Source organism: Bacillus rossius, chromosome 1 (genome assembly GCF_032445375.1).
Source record: "Bacillus rossius redtenbacheri isolate Brsri chromosome 1, Brsri_v3, whole genome shotgun sequence".
NCBI classification, from domain to species: domain Eukaryota; kingdom Metazoa; phylum Arthropoda; class Insecta; order Phasmatodea; family Bacillidae; genus Bacillus; species Bacillus rossius.
In genome coordinates, this window is record NC_086330.1 from 67,874,184 (window position 1) to 67,900,026 (window position 25,843).

At 38.4% G+C, this 25,843-nt stretch overlaps 1 protein-coding gene across 36 annotated transcripts in view; it reads left to right on the forward strand.

The window, feature by feature from the left end:
* Window positions 1–25,843, forward strand: part of LOC134537089 (heterogeneous nuclear ribonucleoprotein 27C) — a 278,967-nt gene that overhangs the window by 205,737 nt on the left and 47,387 nt on the right. For 19 of the 36 annotated variants that reach the window (XM_063377398.1, XM_063377419.1, XM_063377461.1 and 16 more), the window contains 2 exons: window positions 22,877–23,013; window positions 25,452–25,545. In XM_063377398.1, coding sequence (XP_063233468.1) covers window positions 22,877–23,013; window positions 25,452–25,545 — 231 coding nt within the window. The remainder of the gene's footprint in view (window positions 1–22,876; window positions 23,014–25,451; window positions 25,546–25,843) is intronic. The other 17 variants (XM_063377553.1, XM_063377418.1, XM_063377420.1 and 14 more) reach the window with 1 other exon arrangement.

The following is a 25,843-nucleotide window of genomic DNA, read 5'->3' on the forward strand; positions in this document are numbered from 1 at the left end:
CCACATATTTCTTTGTGAATGTTTAGTTATTCTATGTCGTCAGTTTTTTTGATCATGAATTGGTTATCGATACAACAGGACAGCAGAAGATAAGAGCAGTAGCTGTAGTGCTGCAGTGTTACTTGTGGCAGTGGGAGACAGAGATAATATGATTGTTATTATTTCAGATTACTAGCGTTTAAAAAATAAGATATTTTGGTTGCTTATGTTTTATAAGCATGTTTTGTGGCTGACACCATCAATCTGAAGTGGTAGCCTCGGGTATGCTGGATCCCAAAGTTCAGGAAAAGTTGTTTTGGGATGACTAAGGATTTTTTTCCTATCAGGCTGGATGTAGAGGGTGTCTATTCAGCATTATTAATTTTAAAAGAAACTAGTAATGGAAAAGACTGATTAAAATTGGATGTTCAGAGATATAACTAACAACCGAAAACAGTTTCCTTGGTTTTAGCCTCACTGGGATGGGGAAATTTAGTTTTAAAAAATTAAAATGCATCACCTGTCATGTTTTTTTCTTTCACAAACTGTTTGGTCAATCTTAGTTTGATGTGCAAAGGTGGCATTTACATATTTTTCTTCTGGTTTAGAGGATCGTGAGCAATATTTTTCTGACGGGGAGTAAAACTTTCTTCCAAAGGCCAGTTCCGTAAAATGTAATGTTTGTCTTGGGCTCAGCTGTCCCATTCACTTAGAAAGCATCAGTATTTTGTGAAGCCTGATTACAGGCTGTGAGTAAAACAACAACTTTTAAGTCAGCGCAAAGTTTCCAATTTTAATCATATCTGATTTTATCAAGGATTTGCTGATGTTTTTGTATGTTTTCTTCATATCCACAGAGTATGCAATTGGGACTGATGGTAACTAATTCCCATTGGCCAAAAGGATAACTTCTAAGCTTGCCTTTGATGAGAATATGAACAGTCTCCATTTGTCTGAGTCACAATGGCATCTTCAGTTCTGTCAATAGTGCATTTTAAAGGGAAGAACACTAAGCCGTCATTTTCTAATTTAAAAAAAAAAATTATTTCAAGGTAAGAAGAGAATTTTGCAGCATTTTCCTAGAGATTCCATACTGAAGTAGAGATCCAAAAAGTTGAGATTTAGTCTAAGGTAACTCAAAATCTTTGACGAGATCATTCAGTTTTGACTGAGCAACGAGGTGAGGTTGTCAGTGAGTTGAATAACTGAATACTTTTACTCGTTGGTGGACGTATCATTTCGTGTTTCAGGTTGTGGCTCAAGTCTTTCAAATCCATTTCTGGTTCTACAGTAATGGTTTTTGGTGGCAATGGGATATTAGCAAAGATTTGTTGTGAGGAACTGGTCCTAGAACTAAAGGAATATCAAGATACTGAATTTGCTTACTTCTGCGAGAGAACCTGACAGTGGAATTTATACAAAAATAACAATCTTTGTGATGACACTGATGGGCACAGCAAGTGGCATTGATTTATGGGTACCTTTGAGCCATTTGGTCAAGCTACTATAATACCGTATTTACTAGTGTATAGCGCACCCTTGTTTATAGCGCGCACCGCGATTTTTGCAACAAATTCCAAAGATAAAAAAAATTGAAATTTTTTTCCCCATAAATAAATTTTACTAACATTTTGTGGTACCTGATTATTTTAATTGATGTGTGGCGATGCATCAGGAAAATACTTAAACTCTGCTGTGTAGATGGAAGATAATGAAGCGCTGTATCGTCACAACTGGTACGTGGACGGGAGGGGGGGAGGCGTGCCACGCTACGTTGCTAAGCTGGCGCGGACAACTAGATGACTCACCGGTCGCTGCTGGGACAAGGAATGGAGGAAGCGAAGAAAGTTGGACGTGGGGAGGGGGGGGACTGGTGGCAAAATTCTCTCTCTCTCTTTTTTTACTAGCTTCTGAGCTGGCTTTCTGTAAAGGGGAGAGGTCTAAAAATAAACAAGAGACCATGATGTGCGAGCTCGCGCGCGCACACACGTGCGCGCATGTGTGTGCAATTTTTTTTTTCCTAACCTAACTAAATAACTGTATTTTGTTTGGGAGGGTCTGGGTTAGGGAAGACTAGGTGCGTCCCAGGCCGAAGCCTTTACGTCTATTCATGCTGGGTTTAAGCCATGCAGACAAGGGAGCATGCATCGTGTGCTTGTTCGGGGATTGGCCAGCCATGGCCGCAATTGGCGCCATGACTAACTCCCCTTCTTAATACTAGACTATAACTAGATAAGTTGGGCCCAGGTAAAACCTCCATAGACAGAGGGAAAACCCTGGGCACTTTCATGCGGGATGCAACATTTCATGCATTAATTACGAGCAGGTTGGTTACAGGAAACAGAAGGCTGGTTCAGGAAGAAGAGTTGGTCAGAGTAGAAAGAGTCTACCATGCAGGGGTTGGGCACTTGGACTGTTGTGTCCGCTTGTGTGATTTAGTGGCACTGGTTTTTTGGGGGGCGACTTAGTCGTTTCCCCCCAGCTGCCAGCCAGCTGAACTTTAGACTAAGTTGTATTCTAAATCTGTGACATGTGTTTAGCGCATGTGTGGGCATTAAATGTTTTAATTACGTTAATTATCCGCGAGCTGAGACATGGGCCTTACTCCGGAGAAACTATAGCTTCAGGTCGCCTGTCGCCTGACAATGGCTGTCGGCACTTAGAGAAATTAGTTCGTCCGTCATTGCTTAACCCATTATCACAGCATCTACGCATCCAGAGCTACGAATAATCAATTTAAACAGTGTATCCGCGAGTTGGCGCGTCAGGAGTCGCTCAGGAAGAGGACACAGCACTTGTTGCCTGTCGCCAGTAAGGGCAGTCGGTCGGTCGCGTGGCCGGGTGTCCGCGTAGGCGCGCTGTGATTGGCCGCAGGGTCCGGACAATGACAGGTCACTACGGTGATCGGTGCGCGAGTACCATGTTCGGTCGCTTAAACTTAATTATTTCATCCGGGTCATATTGTCCAAGGGATGAAACAAGTGGGTTTTGGTTTGTCGCACATTTATCATAAAATGTTTGTGTAGTTCGAATGTAGAAATCGTGTAATGTCTCCATGTCCGTTTCCCTATGGAGAGCTTCTACTGGGCTGTATCTGGGGGCGTCTGTGGCGATACAAATACATCTGTTTTGTATTCGCTGCAGTTTTAGTAAATTTGTTTTGGCTGCTGTGGCCCACACGGGGGGCTGCGTAAGTAATTATGGGTCTGATGAGGGCAGTATACAGGGCCAAGCCATTGTACATAGTGCCCCCCAGGCGCCTACTCATTACTGGGTAGAGTGAGCTCATTCGTCCATATGCTTGGCCGCGCTTGGTTTCTATATGATTTCGCCATAGTAGTTTGCGGTCCATAATGACTCCTAAGTATTTAGCTGCGTCCTTGTGCGGTATGTTTTCGCCAAATAAGGTAAGCTGTGGCCTATTGTTTGGTTGCGGTAGATTTTTGCTTATAAATATTACTACCTCAGACTTGGTGGTGTTAATTTTAGTGCGCCATTTTGTGCACCACTGTTGCATTGTATCTAGCGCGATTTGCAGTCTAGTCGTAGCTAGGCGTAGATTATGTGATCTGCTATACAGAACCGTGTCGTCTGCATAGCAGCCTAGTTTCACGAGGCGGTGCTCTGGTTTGGGTATGTCACTTACATACACATTAAATAATACTGGCCCTAAAATGCTGCCTTGTGGTACGCCAGCATTTATGTGTTTGAGTGTATACAATAGAACCCCTGTCATACACTTTTCAACGGAGGGCACAAAAATGGTGTATGATGCGGGAAAGTGTATGAAAAGGGAATGACAATAATAAAAAAAAATTTCAATCTAGCATACCAGCCCAATGTCAGATTAAACTTAAATACATAATGTGTAAATAATTGCATCATATTAATGAAAGATATGAATTCATCATTATATATACATATAATAAAACTACCAGAAATGTAAAATACAGTCCATAATCAAGTAAAGCAGTCCTTTCTTGGAGAGGGGAAAAGTCACCAAGCCTAAATTAGAAATAAAAAAATAAGGCTATTGTAAAAAGAAAAACAGAAATTTTTGCTGGTTTGTTTCATTTTACAAACAACTTTATGCAACAGAACAATTTTCAATAAAATTTTAACTTGAGAAACGTAAAATATAAAACAATCAGATCGTTAGAAAACAATAACAAACAAGTATATTCAGTTCAAAGATTAACGAATGCACAAAATATGAGATCCGTGCCTTGGTAAATCGCGTGCACCATTTTCATAATCATTCGCGCCACTAGTCTCGCTTGGTGCTGGCCATAGATGCTAATAGCGAAGTGCACAATCTTCCCGATACTATCCATATCTATGGTGCGATAAAGTTATTTTCTTACGTTTGCAAAGGTAAACAATGAACGTTTTTCAAAATAAAAGCATTAAAACGTAGTTTATCAGGAGGAATATAACAAAAAAATTTGTGAATTTTAGGACTTTTCCGCTTCGTAAAAACGTATGAAACGGGAAATTAAAGATTTTATAAGTGTATGTTCCGGGAAAGTAAACCATTGTAAATATAGAACTTTCGGCGGGACCAAAATTAATCGGCGTATGACACGGGAAAATGTATGAAACGGGAACGTATCATCGAGGTTCTACTGTATTTAGTGCCTTCCGCAGTGACTATGTTCTATTGGCCAGGTATGATGCTACTAATTTTACATAACAGTCAGGGAAACCTGTTTCGTACAGTTTGTATATTAAACCTGCGTGAAAGACTCTGTCGAATACTTTTTCAACATCTAGGAATGTAGCAATTACATAGTCCTCGACATTGTATGCGCTAGTTATTTCCTCTGTGAGGCGGACTAGTGGCTGTATTGTGGAGTGCGCTGCGCGAAAACCAAACTGCTCGTTGGGCAGGATGTTCTGTTCACGTATGTGTATATTTAACCTGTGTAATATTATACGTTCGGCTACTTTTGACAGCGTACTTAATAGACTTATTGGTCTATAGTTTTGCGGGAGGGATTTGTCTTTCCCTGGTTTGTGAAAGACTGACGTATGCCTCTTTCCATTGCGTAGGGAAGTGCTGTAATACTAATATTGCATTAATACATGCGGCTAAGTATTCCAGCGTTTCGTCTGGGAGTTGTTTTAAAACAATAGCTTGGATGCTATCGTTTCCGGGGGCTTTTTGGGTTTTATTCGCTTTATGACCCTTTTAATTTCTTGTGCGAAGGTGGGTGTCGGTTCCACTAGCACTGGTTGTTGTAGTTTAGTGCGTAGTTCCCTGTATATGTGAGCAGTGAATTGCCTATCGCAAGGCTGGTTGTGCGGCTGGAATGCAGTTTCCAGTGTTTTTACAAAGGCTTCTGCCTTGTCCGTGAGTTTGAAAGCTATTCCTGTGTCAGTTTGGAGGGGAGGAATTTTCTGTGATTTATTGAGTATGCGTTTCGTCATAGTCCAGGCGCTATTGTCCTGGATTTTAAGTTTAGAGATTTTGTTTTCCCATCTGCGGTCGCGCCAGAGGTCTATTTCCTCAGATATTACCGTCTGTAATTCATTTATCCGGCGCTTGGTTTCGGCCTGTCTGTGTCTTGTGTACCGTCTACGTAGGCGGCTTTTTTTGTGCTATTAATTGCGAAATGTATGCTGGCAGCTCATCATGCTCTAACCTAATCTCCTTTTCTGGTATGCACGCAGTTATCCCGTCCTGTATTTTAGTTGTGAGGTCAGCTATCGCTGCCTCCAATTCATTGCCTGTTGTGATATTAAGCTCTGTCGCGTCAGGCAAGGCATGTATTAAATGATTTTGGAAGCCCCTCCAATCGGCGCTGTGATAGTCTTTAGTTTTGCGGGGCGTGTTGGTTTCTGTGTTCGCATTGTCAAATATAATGTGAACTGGGAAGTGGTCTGAGGACATTTCATGTACCACTTCAAGCTCGAAACCTGTATTAAAATGCTTGTTAATAACTATGTCCAGAATGTCAGGAAAACAATTTATTTGGCCTGCGTCATGAGTAGGCTCTGAGGGAGCATGCACATGATAATTTCTGTTAAGTTGATGCGTATAGAGCAGTCTACCGTTCGCTGTAGTGCGCCTGCAGTTCCACTCTATATGCTTAGCATTGATGTCCCCGATAGCCAGGAAACATGGACCTACATTGTATAAAGCCTCCAGGTCTGCCACTGTGAGTGATCGGCCTGGCTTAGCATATATGGATATTATTTTTACTTGCTGTCTATTAATGACCAGGTTAATGCCTACAGCTTCTAAGTTAGGGAACTGTGGGAGCTGGCATTCTGTATGTTTAGTGCGCCTATGCACAGCTAAAGCAACGCCTCCACGTCTGGCGCCGTTATCCCTATCGTGCCTGTATATGACATAATTTAATACAGTAAGTCGGTCTGCCTGGTGCAAAAATGTTTCGTTAATTGCCGCGATATAAATTTTAAAGTTATTTAGGTGATAAATAAATTCTGATATTTTATTTTTAATTCCACCTGCATTCCAGAAAAGGATTTTGTATAGACTATTATTATTGCCGGCCGATTGTGTGTGGTTTGGACCGGAATTATTTGCTGCCATTGAGGTGAGCAGTGAGGAGTTTTACGAAGCCCATTGTGGCCTGTATTTTATCTGACAGCTCCGTTTGCGGGTTGCACCATATGGCCATGAGTTGGCACATCGGCATGATGGTCGCGGCCAGGTTGGGGTCTGACTTGAAGGTCTCAGATTTCTCAAAGACCTGCAGGAAGTCCTCCAGCACTGGTTGTTTCTTTGGTGTGGGCGCGGGGGTGGGCTGGGTCCCGATGACGTCCCAGGGGTGGCGTCAACTGCCATTGTGTCGGCAGATGCAGGTGTGGCCTGCTGCGCTTGAGCAGGAGGGGCCTTCTGCGGCTCGCTGCGAGTTTTGGCCGGTGGCTGCGGTGCAGGAGGCGCAGGTGTGTTGCGCGGCTGGCGTGAAGCACCCTTGCCATTTTTGTGGCCGCTCGGGTGCTTTTTGAACTGCGGTTTTGGCTGGCCCTGGTACTCTCGGCGTGGCCGGTAGTCGTTAGCATAGACTGGCCATTCTGTTTCACGGTAGTTCGGCTCCTGCGCGAGGGGCGCAAACCTGTTTTGCGCTGGTTGGGGAAAGTATTGCCCCAGGTGAGGGGGCGCTGGGGGGCCCCAGGGGTGGTGCCTGGGTGGTTCCAGTGGGCCCGAGTGCTGTCGCGGGTTGTCAGGTTGCTGGCCTGAGGGCCCTTGTGGCTGGGGCGGTGTTTGCGCTGCCGCTGCAGCACGCCGATTAGCTCGCATGTCGAACTTCGATTGGCGCTCTCGCTCGCGTCGTGTTTGTGGCGGAAGGTGGCGGCGCGACTCGGCCTTGTACACCGGGCAGCCCCAGTAGTTTGCTGCATGCTGCCCTTTGCAGTTGGCGCAGCGAACTTATTCGCGGTGGCCCCCGTGTGGGCAGTCTGGAGCGCGGTGCGGGCCGCTGCACCAGCGGCAGACTGGCTTCGAATTGCAGCCCCTACCCACGTGTGTGAACCGTTGACAGTTGCTACACTGATTCAGTCCTTCCGGGTGGTGGTAACTCTCCACACTGATGCTCATTCCCGCGAATTCCCTGATGGCGAGAATTTTGTCGCTGTCGCAAGTCTGAGGGACTTCCACGACCAGCTTGACGCATTTCTGGCGCGTATGCCTGTTTTCCAGGAACCAGAACGACTGCACAGGCAGCCGCATGTCCTGGAAAGTTTCGGTCATGAATTCGGTTGGGGTCTCCCTGTGGACTCCCCTAAACATGAATTTATTCGGTATTTCGTCCTTTTGCAGTAGGACGGAGAACTGGGCACCGATGGCCTTAAGGGCCCTAATCGCTGTTTGATATTCGGGCACGCTCGCGGTCTGGATCTGAAGCTGGTCGCGGCTACGGTTGTACACCGTGAACTTGTCCTGAAGGGACCCCTTCAGGGCGCGGTAAATTGCCGGGTAGTTGTGGGTGGCATCCACAATTGCGTACAACCGCTTGATTTGGCTTCTGCCAGGTTTGGTCGGGGGCGGAGGGCCCTCGTCCTGGCCGTCCATTGCTGCGTGGTTGCGCTTAAGGCGCTTGTCGGGCACTGTTGGCCATTCTCCTACGCCATTGTCTCTCAGTTGCGGTTCTGATGTCGATACGTCCATGATGTCAGTTGTCTGTGGTCAATAACAGCCTAACTGCACTTGCCTCACCCACTGACCGCTTCCCTGGTACTTAGTTAGCCAGGGTCGCGGCTAGGCCAAAGGGGGCTGCTGGTTGCTGTATCGTCATGTGTCAACAGCGCAACTGTTACCCCTGTGCGCTTGGAAGCGCACAGGTAAGCTTCGGCGGGCTGTGTAGCACTAATAAGTGCAAACACAGCTTGTAGCCTTCTTCCACTCTTCACTCCACGCTGTGGCTTGAAGGTCTCGTAGAGCAGCTCCTCAGTACGTCTGCTCGGCAGCCGGGCGACGAATCTCTTTTCTTTCTCGTGTGTGTGCGAGAGACCAGGTTGTGAGTCTGTGTGTGTGTGTGTGTGTGTGTGTGTGAAAGAGAGGCCTTGTTGCTTGTGCGTATGTGTGGGGGCTGGCCAGAAACGTCACCCGTCACCCGGCAGTTAATGACTTCCATTCCTCCCCGCCTGGGGGAAATACCCACCTAGAACACCAGCCTATAACACCAACAAGTTGACTACTGTTACTAGAGATGTACTGAGGAAAGATGAGGATTACAGTGCAGAACTATAGTGACAAGAGCAATGCAAGTTGAAACTTGCAAAACATTGAAATTCCTGTGCAAACAAGTGTACGCTAGGCATTGAGAGCATCAACTTCGTACAGTGAATCTTCCAAACTGTTGCTATATATTTGTAGTATTTTTCGTATATACTTTTTATATAGTTGTTTTATATTTTAGTGGTGGGTGGAAATGTTTTTTTGGTGGTTGGGGGGGAGGGCTGAAATTTAAAATATGCAGATAAGTGAAAAATTGCGAAAAAAAAATAAGAAGTTGTTATTTTTGATAATTTTTTTACTGATTAAGGGGGGGCAGTTTTTCTCTCCCAATCTACCTCCTTGATACAAATGTTAATGTTTTAGAACGTGTCACCTCTAGCTTCTCAGTAGAAATGTTAAGGTTAAAGTAATCCTTTTCATCTCATAAAATTAGTGATGGGATTTTCGATGCTTCGATACCTTGATACCTTCGTTACTTGACGGTATCGCAAAGTAGCAAGTATTGAAACTGTAAGTTCGATACATTTTTTTCAATACCGGAATGCTTGTTCATTTGTATTGAATTAAGTTTTGAGTCGCCATCGTACAAAATACAACTACAGTAGAACCTCGATGATACGTTCCCGTTTCATACATTTTCCCGTGTCATACGCCGATTAATTTTGGTCCCGCCGAAAGTACTATATTTACAATGGTTTACTTTCCCGGAACATACACTTATAAAATCATTAATTTCCCGTTTCATACGTTTTTACGAAATGGAAAAGTCCTAGAATTCACAAAATGTTTGTTATATTCCTCCAGATAAACTATGTTTTAATGATTTTATTTTGAAAATTGTTCATTGTTCACCTTTGCAAAGGTAAGAAAATAACTTTATCGCACCATAGCTATGGATAGTATCTGGAAGACTGTGCACTTCGCTAGTAGCATCTATGGCCAGCACCAAGCGAGACTAGTGGCGCAAACTAGCAATGATTATGAAAATGGTGCACGCGCTTTACCTAGGCACGGATCTCATATTTTGTGCATTCATTAATCTTTGAACTGAATATACCCATTTGTTATTTTTTTCTTACGATCGGATTGTTTTGTATTTTACGTTTCTCAAGTTAAAATTTTATTGAAAATTGTTCTGTTGCATAAAGTTTGTAAAATGAAACAAACAAGAAAAAATTTCTGATTTTCTTTTTACAATAGCCTAATTTTTTTAATTTCTAATTTAGGCTTGGACTTCATAACATTTTGTAAGGCCACTGTTTCTCATGTCAGCTTTTCTTGATTATGGACTGTATTTTACATTTCTGGTGGTTTTATTATATGTATATATAATGATGAATTCATATATTTCATTGATATAATGCAATTATTTACACATTATGTATTTAAGTTTAATCTGACATTGTGCTGGTATGCTAGATTGAATTTATATAGTTTAAAACTAATTTATGTTATTTGTAATAATTGTTACTTAATGGGAAAATATTTTTCCCTGGAGTATCGAAAGTATCTAGAGTATCTTAAGTATCGAACTGAAAAAACAATGCAGAATCGAGTATCAAAAGTGTGGTATCGTCCCACCTCTACATAAAATTAAGTTAAAATTTGTTTCTTTATTTGTATGTTGAATACTTGGTCAAGGTTGTTTGATTTAAACCATACTAGTTTTAACAACTGTTTAAACCATGGGTTAAATCAAGCGGTTTATTTTAAACCAAGTGTTTTTTTTTTATATATATTTTTAAATAGAATATCTTGATGAATTTTAATTAAAGGTCTAATTACACTGTAATAACTACAATAGTGTGCTCATTATTGTTTATTTTGATATAGGAACATATAAATAAATATATACTACTAAGATATTATGAGTTTAATTATCAGAATAAGTTGTAAATTATACCCAGCTAAAAATGCCTCTAAAATTAAATTAATTAGTAATGGAAATACATAAATTTTTCAAAAGTCCCTTTATGTGGGAAATCCCTTAATGTACTGTAGATCCCCTTTTTGTGGGAAACCATTCTATGGAGAATCCTCCTCCTGTGGGGAAATATTCTTTGTGTTGTTACGTGTGTCAGACAGGCAGATTTGTTGGACTTCAGTTCAGTCATTTGATGTGTACCGCCAATTAGCATTTTGCGGCACAATTCTAAATTAGAATTTTTGAAAAATAATTTTGCCAGTAATTTTTGCTGCTAACACTTTTTCTGCCCTCTTGTACACTCCTATTTAATCTTTGTCAGGCCAGTCTCCCAATCAGTTCCCAGAGGGAGATCTTATTTTGCCGAGCCCTTGCGACCTAGCAAATGCGCTCGTCTTCTCGCTTTGATGCACGGCCGTAGCTTGTAATTCTCCTCCGAGCCGTGACAAGAAGTGCTGTGCTATTAGAGCAGCTAGGTTCTGAGAGCCAGCCTTACACGAGCGATTTCAGACACGAGGAAGAGTTGTTTTGCTCGAGCCCTTGGCACGTCGCAGGCCTTTGCTGAGAGAATTTCCCACAGCAGCGCAGTTTCCACCCCACCCCCTCTCTTCAGCCTTTCCAGGGAACCAGGTCCAGTTCACTGGCTGGTCAACAACCCGGCCTAACCTCAAGGATGCCCATCTGTCTGCGAATGCACCACCTCCACATTTCATGCTAGCAAACAGGGATGTCTTTGCTACCACTACAGTTTTTAATATTAAGAATATATAAAGGGAAAAAATGTTATATTATGTGCATTGTAGGAAATTTTGATCTAGCTTAAACTTTTATGGCAAAAATAACTGTTATGTGCTGCCGATGAACAGATATAACAGTACGCAGAGTGAATTATATTATTGCAGCTCACTACTACATGACATTAAGTATTATGTGAGAACTTATTGTATTTAAAAATCACATTTTCTTATAAATTTAAAACATATAACTTGTGTTAAAAATTATATTTTAAAAACACTCAATAATATAATTAATACAAATTTCTTACTCACCTTACGATTGCATTTCTTCTGCTACCACAGTTGACACTTGGTTACGATAACTGTTGTATCTTAGCTCATGTCTCATAAGGAGAGACCTGAATAAAGGGAGGTTATTTTTTATTAAAAGCTGTGTTATTTTTCACAAAATTTGCAACAAAGAGAGATTTTATTTTATGGAATTTAATTTTTAAAAATGAAACCATAACATAAATTCTGTTTTGTAATTGTTTTATCGTACTACATTTAAAACTGAAAATGCCTAAACATTCAGTTTTAAATTAAGTCATCAAAAGACAGCATTGCGAACACTTCAGTATTGCTTTCTATCAGGTTTTGCCTTCTGTCTGCAAGTAAGTTGTTGTGACTAAATAACCACTCATGTCAACATTGTTGGTATACAAACAGTATGCAGGACTGCTAGTGAAAACTGATCGTAATTTATACTCAGAAAAGTCGCCACTCAACATATCTATATGCTTTTCTGTCTTGCAAATATCTTGCTCTTCTTTGAGGGCTTCATAACCCTTTAGAAGTTCAGTATTCTCAAAATGGAGTTTGTAAATAGTTTTTATTAGTTAAATAACATCTTCTGACTTGTTAGGGATTTTTTTTGGGTTGAGACACTTAGTCCTGAATATTGGTACAGAAGGGTCATTGTCCCAAAATTACTGCTAGATTACTTTTTCTTGGCGTTCACATGTTTGCAATTTTTATGTGCTTTGCAACGAAATCTTTTCCTACAAATGTAAATCTGCAGTTTCAGTATTTACTTACACATTAGAACACCTGTCCCTCACTTAGCACATCTTCAGATTGCACGGTTTCATTTAGCGCGATTTAAATTTTACTGCCCCAGTCTTGAATAGCCCGTCTGTAAATTTCAGTTAGCATAAAATTTGGTTGGCATAAAAAAAAGAGGAAAAAAGTGGAGCACGACGCCACGAAGTCTGTTTGAACTTCTGTAAACAACAGATGTGCTGTGCGATACAGTTAGCCAAACAAGGGGGGAAAGAGATTCGTGCTCAGGTCTGTCTACGCTATCGGCTGTTTTATAGACATCAGCTATGGCAAGTTAAATTGCAGCTATGGAGTGTACTGGCCACAAACCTGGCCGTGAACTCAGTCTAGCCAGTGGCAGGGAATTCACTCAAACAAAAGCAATGTCTGTCCATTCAGCTGCCGGTAACTTACGTGCTTGATCACTCATATGCATCGTGTTCAAGTATTTGAGACAAAACTAGAAGTATTATGGTGCGCAGATTGTCATAAAGGCAACACTTATGTTGGTCGCACTTTAGTTTTAAGCAAGTCAACTGTGTGCACAATCGTACGAAATAAGGACTCTTATCACAAGTTTATATAAGTCCAGACTTGCCAACCTTTACGATTTTTTCGTAAAAAGTATGAAATCACGTCCATTTTACGATTGTAGGAGGATGTCTGCATTTTTTTACGAATTTTAAGTACGAGACGTTTATTAAAACATTTATTCCGTCCGCCTTAATTAAATGTTTTATTGTATGGTTTGTGAAAGCTGTTCCCATGTGTTTTTGCTGTGGAAACGAGTGCAGTAATTGAGTTATATTATTGGTCGAAGGCCAGCGAACCTCGTAATTTGTTGTTCTATTGTATATATTTCCTTATTGGCTGCCTGAGTTACATTGATGCGCTTACAACCAACCATGAACCAGTTTAAATAGCATTTTTAGTTTGGCAAGATGGTGTCGTGCATTAGCGTATGTTGTGATTCTTCAGTTTAAGTTGAGCCAATTTTGAATTGGTTCATTACAGATTAGGAAACAAATTTATTGCATGTTTTTTAGGGATGGGACGAATCCACATTTTGGTCGAATCCGAATCCTTGTTCGAATCCTCAGTGTTTGTCATCGAATCTCGAATCCCAGTCCCACACTAAACTTCAAATGTTATTAAAAAAATCACACATTTATTTTAAAAAAATACATAGGCCTATGTATTAAAAAAAAGCACATGTGTATTTATAAAAATTATAAAATAAGTGCATAGTGTATTCGCCTGATATAAAATAGAGACAAATAACCTCAAAAACCACACATGTAAGTTTTCATCTGTCTAATTCTCTGTTAAATTAATCCTTCCTATGTTTTCAATAAAATATGTTTGTATAACAGACACTATTTAAAAAAAGTTATGTTTTTTTCTGCAATGTTATATCATTGAAGGTTGGAAATGATCGAGTAGTAATGCTAATTGACAAAATACAGCGTAGTTTATCTATGTTTGTGCTATTTCCGTTACCTTTACAATATAGTTTAGGTATACAATTTTCTAGAGCTGGATGAACCTCAGTTCTCTGGTTTCGAACCGAACCATAGCAAAAAAATTTCGAACCGTGCCGAACCGAACCTCATACAGAAATTGTTTTGAATTAAAATGAACCGACCACCAGCATTTTGGTCTTTAACTGAATGGTGAGAAAGAAAGGTTCTCCAGCCATATGTAAAATTAAAACATTATATAGCTTAGCTTTATTAAAACATTGCAAAACATTTTATAAGTAAAGTTTATACAATAAATAATGAAGGAAAGAAAACAGTTTAGAGAAAATCATATACTTTTAATTCATGAAGAAGTTCCATCTAAATTTCCAAAAGACTATCTTCCTTTTTCAGTGTACACCAACCTTCATTTAAAAAAATATAATATTATAAAGATGACGAACATTCAGCATAAGGCCACATAACATATTTTTGTGGTAGACATAATCTAACATTTTCAATAAGTAAAACTTTTTAATAGGACATAAAAAAAAGTCGAATGTGAATTAAGTTACCTATCTACCTACATTACAAAACCCGCTGACTGCAGTTGCTGTTTTCTTGGAAGAATGCTGCTCGTCAGAAGAAACTTAGACATTTTTTGGGGTGGTTCTGGGTCATCTGGGTCGTCATTATCTTTTCTCCATTTGGAAAACTTAAACGACGTAAGCCTGCTCATCGCAAATCACCTCAAGAACAATTATATTGTAAACGTAACGTAATAAGTGTAGTTATAGAAATTTGCGTCGGAAAAAAAGAAAACACGAGAAATTATTATGGCTGCCGCGACTACGCTAGTCAACTTAGTACCGTACTGTAAAATTTACTGGACCAGTACTTTTAATAAACAAGATTAAATTAATATTTTCAGTACCTGACTGTTATAACCAAAAAGGCCAAAGAAAATAAATACATCCCAGTAATTTAAAATACGTACCTAATTTACGTAATCATTTTCTACCTCATTTGTCTTGTGTTAACTTGATCACGTTAGTTTTGCCGAAATACGAGTGTTCTCGTACATGCGCTTTAGTTTAACGTATGGGGTACGTAATCTTTGGTGATTTTACAACACTTCTCGTACACGCACTATAGTTAAAGGTATAATATACAATACCTTTGGCATTTGTACGATAATTTATATTACGTAGTACGAGAAATGCATACAAAATTCTCTAAAGTAAACAAAAAACAAAGCGCACCTATGTGAAAAAATGCTTTACGAGTTATGCGACAATTAATAAATTTTTTATTTTGTCTGCGCTTGAAACTGTTGAGGCGACGATTATGCGATAAAAGTCGGAATATTACAAGTAATGGAATTTTGTTGTGTTGTTTTGTGAATGGTCTCAAATGGGGGTTAGAAAATTATAAAAACGTTTTTTTTTTTTTTTTTTTTTTTAACGAACGTTCGGTTTTTCGAAAATATTTTAAGAGGTTTCGAACCGAACCGAACGTAAGGGTTCGGTTCGGTTCAAAATTTTCGAACTTCGGCCAGCACTACAATTTTCAATTACTACCTAAAACTCTTAAAAACCCACTTCGAATCCCACTTCGAATCCTACCTCGGATCTACGAATCCTCGAATCCATAGGATTCGGTATATTCGACGAATCCAAGATTCGAAAATCCCATCCCTAATGTTTTTAATAAAAACGTGTTACATGCGCAATTAACAGAATTGGAATCAAGTGAAGAATAAAATGCCCCCGAAACGTGATACACATTATTCTCAGGCATTTCGCGATACATACACGCGGGATTTTCCGTGTATTCTTAAATCAAGCAAGGGAACACAGTTCACATTTTGTTCAGTGTGTAGATGCGACATCAACATTGGGCTCGGCGGAAGATATGACATCAATCTCCACGTGAACTGTTCAAAACATCTCGCAAATGTTAAAAGTGTCGCAGTCAGTTCAAAGGTTAGTGATTATTTCGCTAGAAATAACAGCACAGACAATGCTGTAATACGTGCAGAATGTATGTTTACAAACTTTTTGGTCTTTAAATGTTTCGGATAACGGTCCGTTATTCGGAAAAATGTTTTCAAATTCTGAAGTAGCAAAGAAATTTGGTTGCGCAAGAACAAAGTCTATGGCTATCGTGAAAGAAATGGCAACAGATGCAACTGATAAAATTGTTTGTAATTTACAAACTGTGCCATTTTCAGTCACGACCGATGGCAGCAATGACTCTGAATCCAAATTACATCCACTAGTAGTAACATTTTTTGATGCAAGTTTGAAAATGAATGTGTCAAGGTTGCTTTTATTACCAGTACTCCAGGGAGATTCTGCTGGAAGAAATATTGGGGGGTTAGTTATTTCAGAATTGCGACGTTTGAATATTCCGTTGGAAAATCTAATTGCGTTTTCTGCTGATAAATGCCCCTGCAATGTTGGGACACAAAAACGGTGTTGCAGCAGTTTTAAAAGAGAGTCTGGCTGAACTGGTTGTCCATGCCACCTTATCAATCTTGCCGCAGAGAAAGCAACAGCTACTCTCCCATGTCAAATTGAAGATGTTCTGGTTGATATTTATTATTTTCTGGAAAAAAAAGTGTGAAAAGAAGCAAGAAAGATGTTGAAGCATACATGTACAAAATGGTTTATCACTTGGCAAAAGCTTAGTTCGCTTACTTGAGCAATGGGAGCAACTGTTGAGTTTTTTTAATGATGAAGTATCTGTCCAGAAACAGCAGTCATCACTGATGACTTACATAATTCCAAGTTGTGATTCAGGAAAGAGTACTTATATATCGACACAAATTGTTCCAGTGAAATCTAAGTGTGCAACTTCTAGTGATTCATCTAAGAGTGGAAAATCTGTATCAGGTACTCAACTGTTTTTAAGAAAAAAAATGTGAAATGAAGCAAGCAAGCTTTAGTAGCTCACAAGTTGCTGCAAAGAAGCAGAAACTGGATGGGACTGTACAAAAAAAGTGTACTAACTTCAATAATAGTGTTTCATCAGCAAAATCAACATTAAAAAACAAATGCAGCACTCTTTCACGCGAGGAAAAATTGTTCATGTTTTTGTCTACACCATCAAAAAGAGCATTCTGGTTGTTTTTAGTTCATGTTACACCTACTTTCGACAAAGTTAATGTATTGTTGCAGTCAGCATCACCACAAATTCATATTTTGAGAAAGTTGCTTTGCGGTCTGTTGCAGGAACTGTATTCAAAATTTGTAAAACCAGTGGCAATCAAGAATAAGCCACTACTTGAAGTCAGGTATCATCAACTTGAAAATCAGAGACAAGATTCAGATTTAGTTATTGGTTGCCCTACTTCAGAGTTGTTGACTCACTGGCTGATACTGAGAAGCTTGAATTTTACACTGCAGTAAGGAAGTATTTCACAACTGCCTGTGATTTCATCCATCACAAATTTCCGTTGAAGAATGAAGTTGTTGAAAAAGCAGAAAGTCAAATATTGATGATATTGAAAATGCTTCCTTTGCTAAGGTTAGGTATTTCATATATATGTTTCCTTTTATATTGCCAGTGAAAGGGAATGAGACGGTTGACGCTGCAATGGATGAGTTGCACAAACAGTTTACTGCTCTCCAGCTAGAAGACATCTCTTCTCTTGTGAGTACAGATGACGTGTTGATGTGACATGGGCCACAGTAGCTATTATTAGGGGCTTGGATACACTCCCAAAGTTTGACAGAGTAGTCAAAATAATGCTTTCGATACCGACTATCCCTCACAGCAATGCGGAGTGTGAGCGTGACAAAAAATAAGACGAAATTCAGGTCACAGCTTTCAGTCCAGTCCTTGGAAAGCATGCTTGTAATTAAATGCAGTGTTATGAACAGCAGTTTTCTGAAGAATTCTTAAGAAAGGCCAAAAAAGCAACTGCAGCATCTTTTAAAAAAAGAATAATGTAGGCAATTGTGTGTGTGCAGACTTTTTTTTTTCTTTTTTTGTGTGTTTTTTTTTTTTTACTTTTGTTTATTGGTGCTTGCTTATACTTACTCAGTCATATCGGAAGAAAACATTCCTGACTCAATTGGTGAGTGTATTTATACATATCAGTTATATCCTATATTTAATTTATTGCAAATTAGGAATTTTGTTTACTGTATTTAAAAAAGTTAATATTTGTCTGGCAAATAGTTCTAATTAAATCCTTAGTGTACATGGAGAATGAAAGTTAACCGATATCATTGTATATTCATTGTATATTGTAACAAAGGTACACTCGGTTGTTTTGTAGGGTACCACAAGGAACAAAGTTTTTTCTTTGATGTGATACTAAGCAAAAATGTTTCCATTATGGTAAATAATGAGTATGATTGTTGGTCTGCAATGTTAATGTATGTTAAAACTATTACATAATTTTGATTACTCTAAAAAAATGTAATATGAAAGTTTATTAATTTTTCAATTGCTGCGCGCAGTTTACGCGTGTTATATTATTTTTTATGTAATTTACTAATTGAGGGTTTCAAAAGTTGGCAAGTCTGTAAGTCTGATGCTGTTGGTTGTACTAGCGGGAATATATTTGACATTAGATTACCCGAACAGAAATGAACAGATGATTCACATGAAAAAAGTTGTTAAATAAATCTTGCAATGAAAAAAATAATCATTGGCCTGATAGGATTGGTGTGAAGCAGGTGGTGATACGTGAATAAGCATTTTAATTTACCAATAGTAATATCGGTTTAACTGTCAGTAAAGTATGGTTTGGAAAGGTATGTGACGTGAGTTGAAGGTCACGCCTGGGCGGGGAAGTCAGCCAGCCGACTGACGATAAAGTACATAACCAGGTATCTCCCATTACGCGGTGTCGTATTTGTCATACAAAGTGTGATGGGAGACATATAAAGGCCAATGATGTGACATATTTATAGTTGAGTGTTATTCAACGTATTTATATTACGTGAAGTATATTTTCTTACACAATTTTGGAACACATTTAATAAATTAGCCTTGCTATTTTTTGACACCAATGCTTCAGAATACGCGACTCCAATAACACGAGCATTTTTAGGAATGAATTAGTCTTTTTAAGTGCAGGATAGGTGGATGCATCATCGAATGCATAAACACCATCACTTTTAAACTCGTCAGCTTGTTGCCGTGCACTAACCACATTTTTTGGCATTTTTTATGTGGAACAAATAAAATTTAAGAATGAAAATATTGATAACTATGTTATTTAAACAGTCTATGTTAAAACTGCAAGCAGGTAGTAAAAAAAATAGTATTAACACTACAAAATAAAAAACAGCTTTCGGAAAACAAACGTATAAACAGTAGTAAAGAGTGCGGAGAGGGTGGCAGTGTAGACGAATGAGAAGGGGGAGGGTAGCAATAACAAAGAGGGGAGAGGATGGGAGACGGATCCTGTGATAGCTCCATTAGTACTCTCTCCTTTTTTCAAGAAAATTCCGTAGTGTAACCTGGGCTAAAAAAAAAAAAACCAACCATCATAACAGGCATAAGTAATGCAGTTTAGACGCAAAGCAACGTGTAGTTTTTCAACTAAGCTGTTTTAGCCCTCAGCCTGGCATGTGATGGTACGGTGATTATTCATGGTGTTAAGGAAAAGTGTTACAAAACAAGAGGACAGTAGAATTTAAAGTTGGTAAAAATCAGTATCCCATGGGACAAGAGACAACATAATCTAAACAAAGCTGGCAATGTCATCACTTGGAATTGTCAAGCACAACCACATTACTGGATACTTACTCAACTTTGTCTTGGTGTTAGTGCTCGAGTAAACTGGCATTTTTTATTTCGCAATATTCTAGAATGAAAGGCAAATCCTATTTAAATCACAATTTTTCTTCAGAAGTTTGATTCTGCTATAGATAACTTAGTTGCATTATAATGGGTGAGTTGTGGCCAGGATTTTTTAATTTTTAATTTTACTTAAGATTCTGTTTAAAAAAAATTCCTTTCACATGATTCTTGCTAAAAGAGATGAACAAAGCTATTTGTAAGGGGCATGTCCCAAAATGTAAGGGTGATGAGACAGCTGCAGCTGTGTTTAGCGAGAACTAAAGGTGGTGGACAGTAATGCAGATGGCATCTGGAGAAATATCTGCTGAACTGGGGTGTGTATGTGAGAGAGAATATAGATAAATAAATAATTTTAACAGAATCAGTATTTTCAAATTGTAGAAATAAAAAGCGAGTGTTGTACTGTACAAGCTTATATTAATCTACTTTATTTATTAAACTATAATATTAATTCTAAATGTCAAAACAATCCCAATGTATCTGCTTGTTATATCTGTGATCTGTCCAGTAGTGTCTTTGTTAATAACTTTTGTAGTACATTATGTTTCTTTTTCATCTAAACTATTTGCTTAATGTTATAATTATCGGCATTAGGTATTACTTTATGTTGTATGTCTTTTTTGTCTTTGTTTTTTCATTTTCTGTTGAAGTAGTTTAGTATTTTTTTACTTGTTTATATATAGTGTCTACCACCTGGTACCATAGCTGTTGTTAGACATGTTATAACATTTAAATAAATAAAATACATGATAACACAGCTGCTGTCTCTCAAATTCCAGCCACTTTCCATTGACCACCGGCCTTAAGCAGATAATATGCCATGGCATGAAATACAATGCTCACAAAAAAGAATCGAATACCATATGCACGAAATACTCTTAAACCTGTTTTCCTGTATTCTTAATGTAAGTTGGCTGCCATTTATTAGCAAATATATTTAAAATGAAATTTGATTATTTACTCAGAACTTTTTATGTATTTCCAGTACAGTACATTAAGGTAAATATTTTTTTGGAACTAACATTTTTAAATAAACCATTTCTTATTATTAACGGTGTAACCCCATACAATAAAGAACATTCTTTACTTTATGCATCTTCTTACCGTGTTTGAAGATTACCTAATAAACAGTGACGATGGCGAGCCATGTAAACAATCAACACGTTCTATGAATCTTGTAAATAACACGAAACACAATTTAAATACGCATAGGCTTGCACGGAAACTTTGTTAATGGCAAATGTAACGTACGACCCATACAAATGTAAACGATTAAAGAGAGACATTTATTTACGTGCATGAATATTATCACGGGAAAGAAAGTGAAAACATTGAAGCGGCCATGTTTGCCAACGTGTGCGTGCGTGATATTAACACAAGCAATCAAATTGTTTACTGTTAAATGACAACAACTAAAATATGAAAATGCATTAATTTAAGTTTACAACACATGCAGCTTACATTTGGCAACTACAAAAAAATTACGAAAATCTACTTCAGTCAAATTAGTTAGCACTTTAACGGGGGGGGGCGGGGGAAATGGCAGCAATGTAGCTCTATGCTTTTGTCGCTCATTTGTTGAACGTACCTAGTGTTTTCCTAATTTCCTAACCCGAAAAACAAACGGTAATCTGTGAAACGAAAATATTGCGCTGCTATTCACAATAAAATTAAGGTTATTAACCAATGTTGATGCTGAATGGTTTTTTAGCAAATATAATTTAATTGTCACAGATCGAAGAACCAGCATGACTGAAAAGACTGTTGAAACATGCTCAATGCTGTTTTTTAATTTTTGTTAGTGGCATATGTGTTTGGTAAAGTTACATTTTATTTAAGAACTCTGTGAAAATTATTTTTGATATTCGACTTTGTGAAAGTGATTTTTGACACTGATGTTTGTTACTTGAACAACATTGACTGCTTTTTGCATTGATATTTTAACATCTCAGTTGCAAATTTTTATTTTCAGTGTTAATTGATATAGTAACTTTACAAATGTGATATTTAAACTTTTATGTTACATGTTATTAAGGGGCAATTTTATATTATATGGACAGCTTTACCATTGTGAATTGTGTATATATAAAATTTTCAAAACAGTTTTGAAAATGTGGAATAATCGAACAATGAATAATAGAATCACGTAAGAATTTTCTAGTCAATTACAATTAAAGCTTTATAAATGCTATATGGCAAAATGTAAATGCTACAAACAGCCATTTTAAATGCAATTTTCCAGTGTCTCTAATTATCAGACAATCTATTTTTAATGAGATATTTATAGTTTTCTCAAATTTCTGAAAAACTATTTAGTAGAAATTTAGGCCTGTAGTTGGAAACCACTTTTATGAATTCAAATATTTTTTTCCAATTTTCCATTCATTTGAAAGACTTGAGTTTTTAAACTTGTGTTAAATAAATGTGTTAGAACAGGTACCAATATGTGAGGACACCCTTTTATTATAAAGTTTGGTATCCCATCAGGACCAGTAGACATGGAAGTTTTTAAAGCCTTAATGTCCCAAAGGACTAAACTTTCTGAAATTATAAGAACATCAATAGTGTCGCAAAATGAAGTAGAAGAATGAGCATGATAATTGCAGTTTGGTGACACACTTTTTTAAAAGTACTTCTGTCATTCGAAATTCTTCCATTCGCTTTTTATATTTTTTTCACAAAACACCAGAATTTTTTGCACTGTTCTTGATATTATGGGTAGTCGATCTCATACAGGAAATGCAGGACATGCATAGTTTGTCAAACATACACAGGAAGTAAATAATCCGTCCTTATGGGGAAAATGTTGGGACTTTGAAAATATTATAAGCAGGAACATTATTACAAGGTTTTCCTGTACATATAGTGAAATGTGAAATATCACACACTTTAAACCAGGAAATACTACTGCAATGAAAACCAACAGTCATAATAAACTCAATGGGAACAAAAATGCTGGCAGCGCAGTAATGCAACTTGGTGTCAACTGTCAACAGCCCGAATACACTGGGAAGAATATGAACATGAGCAGTTCTATTAAAGCCGGATTGAGAATGCCAAACAATATAACTGTGGATTAAAAAATTTTATTATTGTTTCTGAAAGACTGCTTGGTGCTTGGTGAATCGATGTGTGCGTTGTGTAAAATGGTTGTGTGTTGCTGCAGGGGACATGTACCCGAGAGGGGCAGCGCCTGGTCCCACGCCCCCAGCTGGCCCCGGTCCGGTGGCCCCTGGTGCCGCGGCAGCTGCCAAGACCCCGGGCAGTGAGTACGGAGGCTACGGAGCCTACAGCTATGGTCAGGTAAGCACCTGTCACCTATGTTCAACCCTCGACAATTTAACTGGTTTCACTAGTCAGTCTGTAATAAGATTCACAGAATTTTGCAGCCACTGTCAGATTTCTTGGCTTAGTTTTAACCATGTAAAAAGTAGAGTTCCCAATGTTTCAGTCATCAATGCAGTTGCCATCATCAAGGCAACTGTCTCCTATTAAATGTTTGAGTTTTTCCTGATTGGCTGCAGCTGTGGGAAAAACAGAGGCTTCTTTCCTTCTGGTTAGCTGGGTGGTTCTCCAATCAGAGATGGGCTTCTGTGATTGTTTGGAGCTACCTCACAAACAGTGGCCAGCTAACCAGAAAAGAAGAGGCTACAGGTTTAAAAGAAAGACAAGAGGACAGCCAAGATGTTCAGTTGGAAAAATGTTATCCCGATGTTGGTAACTGCAATGCCGACTCAAACATGAACTCATTGCTTTTGATGTGACTTAAGCCCAAAAGCCAAGAAACCTGAGCCAGTCGGTAGCCAATGAAGACTTGACATTTGTGGAGTTATTTTATCGCCCCTTAAAACATACACAAAAATTATTTACCAGACTATATTCAACCTTAATATTGTGTCTCAACAAGTTGTCATGGTGTTATAAAGCACTCAGCTAGCAAACAGATTACCAAGGATTGTCTCCGGGTCTCGGCAGCAGGCAATCAATGGATTCATTATTCAGCATATAGCACAGGCTTATCTTATCACCACGTCCCTTACGTTTTTGTATTTAAGATGCGCAATGTAATACCACATCCAACCATAGCCCTGATATAACTTGCTGTGTTGCCACTGCAATGTAATACCACATCCAACCGTAGCCCTGATATAACTTACTGTGTTGCCACTTCCCTCGTTCCATTTGAACTAACAGTACAGTCTGTCCCGTTAGTTAAAACATATGGCTGTCTTCTCTCCCTTTATTTCCCTTCGGTATCTCGGACAAACAGTAACTCGGACCAATTCTCACCCCTTTTAGTCTGATATATCGAGAGTTCACTGTATTATTAATTTCTTTTAAATAGAAATAAATATATAAATCAACATGAATTAACAAAATTGTTACTCATTTCAAAATAACAGGTCAGGATTAATTATTTATCAATCAATATTGATTAAATAATAAATATTACTCACTGCACTGTGTAACAATACTGATTTACGCAAGTAATTAAAATAATACGTACTTAAAAGAACACCATTTTCTTGTGAAGATGGCCAGTGGCACGGTGCACAATAACCTCAAACCCCATTGTGTTATCCTCTGCCCAAGTCGGGTGATGTCAAACATAGGCTGGTACCAACTGGCGCAACTTGCCTATCCCTGCAGCATGACAGGGTCGAACCTGAGCCCCATGCCACCACGTGGAGCCCGCGGCCCACCAAGTTTGCTGCACCGTCCACAACCATTTAGTGTCAGAAATTGTTTCACAACAATGTTTCATGATAACTTTGCATTAAAATTCTGCCTTGGTTTCACTTCAATATGAATTTAAAATGTGCAAAATTGCGAGACTTTATACATGTTTACAATTTAAGGGCGGGAATTCCAATACCATCAAACATGTGCGGGGGCGAAAATTTGCAGTACCAAACATTTATACGGAAATGCGTTTCATGTGGTAGCTTTGCACAGGAAACGGTAAAGTAATTTATTTTATTTCCTATATTATTTATTCAATTTTAAAAACTTTATGTAAGTTAAATTTGAAATGTCTACATCACAATATTACAAACATTTATTTGCACTCAATATTTTCTGTTGTTTGTAGTGGTAGCCATTATCTTAATAAAGAAGTTTTTGTTCTATCTAACTTTACTGGGCTGGTAATATATTATTTATGATGAATTAGATTCAATATTGTTATTCAAACATAGGATGTTTAATTTTGATATGTACAGCTGGTACACATGGCTAAGAAATGATACAAGTTCAAAGTATGTAGTAGTACAAAAAGTGAAAACAGCACTTATGGGTTTTTAGGTTATAACACGCACTTTCATTTTTCAATAATATTCCTGAAAATGAACAAACATATAGTGAATTGGCAGAAACACCTATTCAACTAAATATTGGCAAAATGTGCTTCTGCGATACTTATCAGCACAGCTCTTAATACGCAAAAGCAAAATTTGACATCTATTTGACTTCAAAATTATTTGCATTCAATTAAAAAATATTTGACCATCTAAACCATTATTCGCACACCCCTAAAGTTTTTTTTAATATATTACAATGTACTTTTAATGTTTTACTAATGAAAAAAATATTTTGCCACTAATGTGAAATGATAGTGTTGTTATAACCTGTGCATGTTTTTACTATAGTTTTACCAAGTATGATACATATGAGTTTATGATATGAGTTTACATTCAGGTGGACACCAGATTTTGACACTTGTATATGATGTTGTCACCCAGCAGGATGCTGGGACGTACGGCGGAGCAAGGACTTACGGAGCAGACGTGACAAGCCAAGCGGGGGCCGGCTATGCTGCGCATCCCCCAGTACCAGGTGGGAAGGGGTTTGACTATAAAGAGTGGCCGACCTCGTGACAGACTGATAGCCAACCCACGGTATTAGGTCTCCACAGGTGCTGATGACATGGCGGTAGGACATTCACTATTGTATCCTGATATTGTATCTTAGTATTACATCTGGCTGACGTATTCAGCCGTAACTTTCCGTCACATTATTTTTCACTGCAGTATATTACCTACAAGCGGCTTTCGGGTGCAATTAAATTCACTGCTCTTTGTTAAATAAAATAAAGTTTGATATCTAAAGGCATCTCTGGTTCAAACTTAAATAT